The sequence below is a fragment of the Engraulis encrasicolus genome, chromosome 20 (assembly GCF_034702125.1).
Source record: "Engraulis encrasicolus isolate BLACKSEA-1 chromosome 20, IST_EnEncr_1.0, whole genome shotgun sequence".
Classification (NCBI taxonomy): Eukaryota; Metazoa; Chordata; class Actinopteri; order Clupeiformes; family Engraulidae; genus Engraulis; species Engraulis encrasicolus.
In genome coordinates, this window is record NC_085876.1 from 28,327,079 (window position 1) to 28,337,078 (window position 10,000).

The 10,000-nt window shown below is 45.5% G+C and overlaps 1 protein-coding gene across 1 annotated transcript in view; it reads right to left on the bottom strand.

Annotated features, from left to right (window-relative positions):
* The window catches only part of tinagl1 (tubulointerstitial nephritis antigen-like 1), a 73,889-nt gene that overhangs the window by 56,451 nt on the left and 7,438 nt on the right, over positions 1-10,000 (bottom strand). The window contains exon 2 of the mRNA XM_063185716.1: positions 1,468-1,825. Coding sequence (XP_063041786.1) covers positions 1,468-1,798 — 331 coding nt within the window. The 5' untranslated portion in view covers positions 1,799-1,825. The remainder of the gene's footprint in view (positions 1-1,467; positions 1,826-10,000) is intronic.

Sequence of the window (10,000 nt, forward strand, 5' to 3'; positions counted from 1 at the left end):
GTTCCCCGAGCCCAGTAGTCTCAGGTAGGCCTGTCTCAGCCAGCCACTCCAGAGCAGAGCTGGCACACTCTCTCTCTCCTTCTCTCTCTCCCTCCCTATCTCTCTCTCTCTCTCTCTCTCTCTCTCTCTCTCTCTCTGCCTCTCTCTCTCCATCCTTCCCTCCCTTTCCCTCTCTTCTCTTCCTCTCTCTCTCCCTCCCTATCTCTCTCTCTCCCCTATCTATCTTCCTCCCTATCTCTCTCTCTCTCTCTCTTTCCCTGACAGTGGAGACACAAAGAGGGCATAATGAAGCTGCTGCCAAAGTGTGCTGGGTGTGGTACGTTGCCATATCATTTCAACAGTTTAAGGCTCGAATTGTAGCACTCATAATGTTGGTCTAACTCCGTAAATTTGGTGTTACTCTACCAGAATGGAAATGACCAAGTCATAGTCCAATTTGTGAAATGCAGCTTTCACCAAGCTTTTACATACAACAGATGTTGCGTTGCCCCATAAATGAGTAGCAGTCAAGGAAAAGCAAAATACTATTACGGCTTTCCACAGGTGGAACGACATACATTATGGGACTACACATACAGTAGCTGTGAAACACAAAATGTAAAAACATCGGCCTGTTTTTGGGGGGGGGGGGTTTGCTACTAATTTAGAACAGTACCATTTGGAGGGCTGATAACACAGTTGTTTTCTATATGAGGAGTTGTAATGTTAAGCTGTGTGTGTGCGTGCGTGCATGTGTGTATGTGTGCGCGCGTGCATGCGTGCATGCATGCATACGTGCATGTGTGTGTTGTTTATGTGTGTGCTTACTTGACCCTTCCATGTCCTGAATGCCTACAAACACACACACACATACACACACAGACACACATACACCCACACCTAAACACATATTCACGTGTTCACCCAGTACCAAATGTGTGAGGTCGCCCTCATAGACAGAATTATCCTCAACTTTAGGCCTGGACGTGACTTTTTACACCACACTGCTAGTGTTACAGGCATGCCAATGAAAAAATCCCCTCAAAACTCCCTTAAAATCCCCCGCATAATCCCCCAGTGTTGCTCGCACAGTGTACTCACATTGCCTACCATACATGAACAACATCCACACATTGCATTTCTGTAATGCACTCTGAAACACATATACATTGCTAGACATACACACACTCTCTGAGCCACAATATGCTACACATACTAAAATATACTAACACACACACACACGCACACAGACGCACACAGGCGCACACTAACACACACACACACACACACACACACACACACACACACACACACACACACACACACACACACACACACACACACACACACACACACACACACACACACACACACACACACACAAAAACACACACAAACACACACACACACACACACACACAAACACACACACACACACACTCCTCTACTCTACACACTACTCCACTCACTGCCTACTGTAATCCTTACCAATGTGTGGCGGGGACACCCCCAAGCAGTGGCCCCAGAAGTCGGGGCAGCAGTCGGACACGGTGCGGTTGCAGAACAGGTCGCAGTAGCAGATGGTGTCCAGGTAAGGCACGGTGCACTGGTCGTCCCTCCCGGGGCAGCAGCCGCCCCGCCTCTGACAGTAGGAGCCGTGGGGGTCCCGGATGCCTCCGCGGTGGAGGGGGTTGTTCAGGTCCCGCCGGGTGCGCGACGGGGCGGCGTGGGATCGAGAGGAGGCCAGGGCGTCCTGGGTGGCGACGAGGATGAGGAAGAGGGCGAGGAAGAGGAAGGCGGTGCTGGAGAGGGGCCTCATGGTGACAACGACTCCACCGACGGTCACCTGGAGAATCAAGTCAAGTCAGCTTTTTTTCATAAGCACTTTCCTCATAAGCAAAAGTCATATGAGGAAAATGAAATTACGCTTCTCTCTCTATACCATGCCAGGACATAGACATACAGTAGGCTACACACAGAAGGCAGAAAGGCAAGGCAAGTTTATTTGTATAGCGCATTTCATACACAGATGCAGTTCAATGTGCTTCACAAAAGATACAAGTAAAAAACATCTAGATAAAACATTTTATAATTAGAATAAAAGAAAATTAAAAACGCAAGAAGCAAGAAGAAGTGGAGAGGATCAACATTTGAGATATGAGGCTTGTGTGTGAGAGCCTGGAAAAGAGAGAGAAAGAGTGTGTGCGCATATGCATGCCTACGGTATGTGCTTGCATATGGGTCTGTGTGTGTGTGTGTGTGTGTGTGTGTGTGTGTGTGCGCGCACATGCGTCCGTGTATGCATGCGTGTGTTGTGTGTGTGTGTGTGTGTGTGTGTGTGTGTGTGTTTAAGTGTGTGTTTGTGTGTGCGCGCACATGCGTCCGTGTATGCATGCGTGTGTTGTGTGTGTATGCCTGCCTGTCTGTCTTTATGTGTGTTTTTATGCGTACATGCTCCTATGTCCTCACTGTGTGTCCATGTCCGTTTGTGTGTGTCAGCATCCATTTGTGAGAGAGAGAGAGTGTGTGTGTGTGTGTGTGTGTGTGTGTGTGTGTGTGTGTGTGTGTGTGTGTGTGTGTGTGTGTGTGTGTGTGTGTGTGTGTGTGTGTGTGTGGTCAGGCGACGTGGCCGTTGTCCTCTGACAGCTGATCAAGCTGTGGCAGGCAAAGCTTGGCGAGCACACCCCTGCTGCCTCCTGACCACAGGGGAGAAGGTCAAAGGTCACCTCAGACGCGTTAGAAGGATAGACTCCTGGAATGTTTAAAGTCCCATGCCTTAACCTTCGCTAATGGAGAAGAGGCATCGTCTTCACCTCATGGAGAGGGGCAGCAGGTTAAAGGCAATGGGCCAAGCATACTGGCAAACAGGAGGGTGGGGGACAAACAGGTCAGTTGTTCAGGGGCCCAGAATTGGGTCACCATGATATTGTATGTATTGAAAAGGTGGGCCATTCAGATGATTTTGTCCTGGGCCCAACAAAAGCTGTCGCCAGCCCTGCAGTGTCCCCTCAGGCTGTACTACAAGTAAGGAATGCATTGGGGCTCAGCTAACACATGGCATTATGGTCCTAATGGGTTACAAGAGGTGTTCTGCACACTGTTTTGGCCTTCTCTGGTTCTCCGTTAGGCCTTGGGAGACGTTGAGGGTTGGTCCTAACGTTCTACACTTCTCGTGCGGATAGAGTGCAGACGGAACTGGTAATGTACAGCAGGGGCCCCAAGCAGTGGCCGGTGTTGCTTGTTATGTAACATCTGCCCACTTTCCATGCCTACGGGTCATTGACGTTTATTGAGTGCCAAAAGTCAGGTGTTACAACCACAGCTAATGCCCATGAATCAATTAGCAATTGGTAATACATGTACAATCAATGGATAGGCTTTGTAGAAAATCCAGTAAAAAAAATGTGATGTATGCAATAGTGGCATTAGCTGGTTGCACCACCCTGACATTTGCTACGGTAAAAACGTCATTAACCTGTACACAAAAAGCATGGGAAGGTTACTGAAGAGAGCTCGGTAACACTTTAAAGCCAACATTATAAGCGCATTTATAACAAATTATAACGCACATTATAATTACTTACAACGTATTATGACAACACTCATAATGCTTCATGAAGCTGCATATTAATAGTTATGAATAACTATGAATCTAACTTATAATGCTTTATAAATCCAAGGGTGTCATGAGTGCTCATGACTGGCTATACAGGCTGCTTGATGGGGCTTATATTGCATTATGAGTACCTATATCCCTCTATGCACAGACCTGGATGATAAACTGTCATAAGGGCTCATACGATGCTATAATGTTTCATGTGAGATCATAAGTCGTCAAGGTGTGCTCTAAGTAAAGTGAAGTTCATATGGATGCATCTATAATGCACTGTATAATGCATCATAATGTACTGTAAGCCCCATCAGGCAGCCTGTAGTTTATATCCAGTCATGAGCACTCATAATACCCTTTGATTTATAAAGTATATAGGCTAGAATCATGGTTATTCATTACTGTTAACATAAAGCATCATGAAACATCATCGATGTAGTCGTAATGCGTTGTAAGTAATTATAATGTGCATTATAATTTGTTATAAATGCACTCATAATGCGCTATAGATATGGGCTTCACAGAAAGTGTTACCGAGAGCTCTTTTGTTAGGTATTGGTGCCTTTATTATTGAACAGGACAGTGGAGAACAGACAGGAAATGGTTGGGAGAGAGATGGGTAAGGATCGGGAAATTACCTAGAGCTTGAATCGAATCCGGGTCCCCGACGCTATGGTACCGTGCACCAGAACACTGAGTCACAAGCCCCCAGCTCTCTCTGACTTAATTTTGCATCAATGAAAACATGAATAAAATCCGGAAACGGGAAACAGGCATCTTTATATTGTTTCCTTCTGTTTCTTGATTTTGTTCAGATGTTAAATGCTTAAACTTTTCACCTCTTGTTGTAATCCCCACACATTTTGAGTTTTCTGTGTGAAATTGCACACTGCTGTACTTTTTTGAAAGGCTCCTGTTTTCAGATGCATTGATCTACCATGGATATCTTGACAAGCTTGGAACTTGTAGATTCAATTGATGTGGCAAAAGGAAAGACCTGCATGTGCAATATGACGTAAGGAGGAGGGTGATGAATGTGAAAGCTCAGACTGGAAGAAAGGTGCGTCCGCCAGCAAGGCCCCTTTTGCAACCCCCCTCCAACACAATCACTCAGTAAACTCCTCACATTATCACCACCCCACCTTGTGTGAGGACAAAAGAAGTTGTGGGCAGCAGGTTGAGTTTACTAGAGCAAAGTGTCAGGCTTATCTGAGATCTTTGATGTTCACTCGTGGCGTTTTGAGACATGCCCCGGCCGTCACCTTTCCCTAATAGACCATATTCTGCCTCAGGTGTATGCGTACGTAGCGAGGGTTGGGGTCAGAGTCAGGGTCTGGGTTAGGGTTAGGGTTAACCTAGAGTAATGTGTCAGATGCTATATGTAAGGTGCTCAGGAGTGCTCAGAGCATATTCTACCTTATATAGGCATATAGCTGGACATTGACACTTTGCAGGACACTGGTGTTGAAAGCTAGTCTGGTTTTAGGGTTAAGGCTAGGGTTAGGGTTAAGGTGAGGGTTAGGTCAAGGGTTAGGGTTAGGGATGGCCTCATGATCAAGGAACTATTTGTAAGATTGAAGAGCCCAGGTGTGCTTGTTGTATCGGTAGGAAAATCTACCCGGGTGAAAAAAATGACCATATCTCACGGCTGAATTACCCTTAGGCTAGGTATCTAAACCCACATTGCAAAAGGTATAGGTACACTCGAGATGCAGGGGAGAAGAGAAGAGCAGGGCTGAAGAGACACTCAGGACTTAGAGCAGATCCAGGGGACCAGCTGATAACACATTACACTTAGCTGACACTTTTATCCAAAGAGCCTTACAGCTATTTACAGGGTATATTGGTTGCAGTCTGTGGATCATTGGTTTGTTTAGGTGCATTGCTAAAGACCACTTCAGCCATGGATGGAGGTGTAGTGAGAGGTAAGGATGGGATTCGAATCGGCAACCCTCTGATCTTAAGACCACCTCCCTAGGGCAGTCATGGGTAAATGGTTAGGGCGTCAGACTTGCAGCCTAAAGGTTGCCAGTTCGACTCCCGACCCGCCAGGTTGGTGGGGGGAGTAATCAACCAGTGCTCTCCCCCATGAATGAGGTACCCTGAGCATGGTACCGTCCCACTGCACTGCTCCCAAGGGCTGCCCCCTTGCACGGGTGAGGCATAAATACAATTTCGTTGTGTGCAGTGTTCTGTTGTGTTCTGTGGAGTGCTGTGTCACAATGACAGTGGGAGTTGGAGTTTCCCCAATGGGCTTTCACTTTCACTAACCATTAGGCCAAGCAAGAGCAGAGCAAAGCATCCATAAAGAGGACAGCATACCCTGACCATTTAAAGGAGCGCTAAGTAATAGTGATCAGTCCTGTGAGTAGTGTCCTAAAGTAGATATTGGGTACATTCCAATATGTCGACTTCTGTCCTCCCTTGCTCACTTGCCTGCTTGTGACCTCATGATGACTTCACAGATGACAGAAAATTAATTACTTATCTTGCAAAAGCACAATTCTAATGTACTCTTCTCATTTGCAATCGGGATGGAGAATGAAAAACAGTCCTCCAACAGTTGTTGTGGCTAGGCAGACAGCAGGGAAACTTTATTGTTTTCTCCACGGAGGCAGGGTGAGGCCACAAGCACAAGTGGAGGACAGGAGGCTGCATATTAGAATGCACCCATTGAGTGGCCCAAGCTTGCACAGGGCCTTCACCAGACAGCCATTCACCAGCCAACCAGACTGTCAACCAGACAGCCCGGCCCCAAATATAAACACCAACGATAAACAGGCACACACAGCATTGTGTTCTATATCTCTGTGACCTTCAGGCAGGAAAACGGTGTGTGTGTGTGTGTGTGTGTGTGTGTGTATGTGTATGTGTGTGTGTGTGTGTGTGTGTGTGTGTGTGTGTGTGTGTGTGTGTGTGTGTGTGTGTGTGTGTATGTGTGCGTGTGCGTGTGCGTGTGCGTGTGCGTGTGTGTGTCTCTGTCTCTGTCTCTGTCTCTGTCTCTGTCTCTGTGTGTGTCTACCAATGGCCAAAGTTTTATTTTATTTTTGTCAACGTGTGTTTACACAAACAACTCAGTGATCCCTATACAGCCGTCTAAGTGGGCATGTAAACTAAAAGCCCAGGCTTAGCCGAAAACATCGCACAAACATACAGTAGCCTACATTTGTCTCTCTATCATTGCATATTTTCCCTCCGTTTTTTGTTTTTGTTTTTTTCTGCTTTCGTTTTCTCCCAGTGGGAATTGGCTCTAGTCCCCGAACAAACAAGGCCATGCCCTCCCCGACTCCAGAGGCCTAAAAGGGCCTGGAACGCAGGCCAGCCTTTTGTGTTTGAGATCTCTCTCTCTTTCAAAAGCTCTTCTCTTGGATGCTTGGGCGTCTTCCAGGAAACTAATAATAGTGACGTGTGGTGCTGTTTGCTTAGCTCTTTGCTCAGTGGTTTAATCACTCTGCATGACTGGAGAGCTCAGTGCGGCACTCGGCTTTGACATACAGTACAGTATGAGACCTTAGCATGTCAGCTTTCAGCTGTATGGTTTAGCTCGCTATGCTATAGCATGCACCTAAGTGGTCATGAATAGAACAGCATGCAATAGCCATGAATGCAGTCGTAGGCACGGCGTCTAAAAACCTCATACCCAACTACGCATACAATAGCCAGGAAGTTACCGTTTCATAGACACAGTCCCCTAAGATTGCTGCACCAGACTTTGAGGCCATGCACCCTAACGGCCCATAAATACTCTTTGTTTGGTCAATTACATGCATATTTTTGTTCTATAACCATGAACCCATTAATTCATACCTCCATCTGTGGCACGTTTTTTTCCCCATTTTTTGTAATGTCATGCATATGACGCCGGCATCAAGTGTTACCTATGGGTGCAGTACAACTGCTATGAATGCTGCCCACACAAAGGTGTGCCGTGTACGTACGGTGTACGAACTTGAACGCTAGAATTGACACTGAATGCATTTAAAGTTGTCATAATGCCCAGTCAAGCAGGTATATTAATTAATGGTGGTACTACAGCCTATGCTTTCTTCACTAAAAGATGTGCACTTGGCCACATGATGACGAGGTCTTTACAGTCAATTTTCACTCTATACTTCCTAAACAACAAGTTTACAGTTGCTACGTTTACATGAGACATTTAATTCGGAATTAACTGACTTTAATTCTGAATAAAGCTCAATTCCGCTTTGAAAACGTCATGTAAACACTTCTTAATTCGGAATTGAAGGAAAGATCAAAGTAAACTCGACAGAGCAATTTAATTCTGAATTATTCATTCGGAATTAAAAACATAAACGTAGTATTTATGTGAGAATTTGACAATACTGTATGCAGACTAGTGAATGCCATTGGGACTGACATGGCAAGGGAGAGAGTGGTCCGCACACAGAGCATGAGCTACAAAACATTTTAAACTTTATTAAACAGCAACGTGTCTTGGGATCTTGCTCAGGCTTGGGTGGTGTGCCGAGTCGACCACTCTCTCGAACTGTCTACCACAATTGGCTGCCACCTGGATTTTTTTTTTGTAGATGTGTGCGCCCCATCCTCCAAACGGACAAAGTAAGAAAACCACACAGTTTCTGACTGCATAAACTATGGATACTTGTCTGAATTTGCCAAAAGGGGCGGTTAGTTAGCATTGGGGGAGATGGATGGTTGTGTGGGTGGCGGGTTCAAAAAGCGAAAGAGTGGGAAAGAGAAGAACCATCCATAAAAAGAGAAAGTCTTTGAACTGATATGAAAGCGACCAAAATGTCGTGTTTGGTGCTTATGAGTTTGGTTGAGAAGGAGCCAAAGCAAATGCGAGCCTCCTCTGGGACGTCTTCATGCCGTCTTAACTGGCGCGGCGCACGGACTAAACAATGTGATGTTTGTTATAATATCATCGCATGTGACTTTCATATTTCAACTTCATACACTCTTGACTCACTTGCGAGTCACAATCCACATGTGCATTGCATTTAGTGTAGTGTCACAATTCATCCCCTATGTTTAAGCGTATGTGTGTGTGCACATTTAAGCTTGTGTGTGTGTGCGTGTGTGTGTGTGTGCGTGTGTTTGTGTGTGTGTGTGTGTTACTGAGAAAAAAAGTGATGGAGGTGCATTAAATCTTTTCATTGATCCTTTGTTGAAGTTCACAAAACTAATATAATACGCTGTGTACACCACACTGTTTGATACATAACAGCCATTCGTCTCAAAACTCCCATCCCAGGTGTTCTAATAGGATGTGAGGAAGACTCTGTTCTCAATTTATAGTGCCTTGAGGCACAGTTGATATTTTGTCACAGGTGTTCACTAGTAGCTGTTGCTGTTTGCAGGGCCGCTGATAGCTTTGGCCGGGCTGGGGACAAAGTGATTTAAAAAGGCCCCCTAATGCATACAATGCAACAAGGACCCAATTCTGGGCTCCAACTCTTCCTAGGCCTTTCTACAACAGACCCCTTTGTGCCCTTGTCAGCTTCCCTGGCTGTCTATACCAACAGCACCTTATTAAATCCTCCATAAACCCTCAGAATGTGTCAGACAGTAGAACAGACACTTTATATATCTTCCTACTGAACACAGGACAGCAGGGGGTAGGGGGTCGGGCTGCAGAATGCCAGAGGAACCAGAGGCACCAGAGCCAAGTCGGACTTGGATCTCGGTCTAATAGAGTATTTGTCTTGGACTTCACCCACTGCCTTATAGTACATAATAAACACAAAAAACATAAAAAACCCATAAAACTGTTCACTGCATGTGTATCTGTATGGCATGTCTATCTGTCATTAAGCATTCTTAAATGGCAGTTGGGACAAAGGAGTTGGATCTCGCTCTGTCTTCAAGACAGACAAACAAGCTGACACTAAAAAGATATTGATGTGCAGTATTGGTCTCAGACATCACTCATCATTACTAGCTGATGTGGAAGGATAAATGTAAAATACATCATCAATCACTATGGTGCTAGTACTACTGCGCATTCCCAAAACACTGAAACATCACAGCTACTTTCTTGATCCAATGTTACAGGTTTCGATATGAATGTGGGTGCAAACCATGCACTGATACAATGAAATGAAACCATTTGAATCTCAGCCTGCTATCTGAGAGAAGTCTGTGAAGATTCTCCCTCATCCAAGTCTATTCAAAAGAGGTCCGATGACTACTGACTGACAATTGGAGTTTTTTGTGAGCTTGGAGACAATGTAGCTCTACTGCCGAGAGACTTCTCCAGTTCTCCAGTTATTCTGTTGTGGGAATCTTAAAGTAGTACAGACATTTATAGTGGCTACTGTCAGGAGTGATATAGTACTACGTAGCTGTTCTGTTATCAGGAGTGCGGGCCCCAGCCGTGGGCCAGGGCATGTCCATGTCTATGTTCCAGTGTGGAAGCTCAGAAAGTCA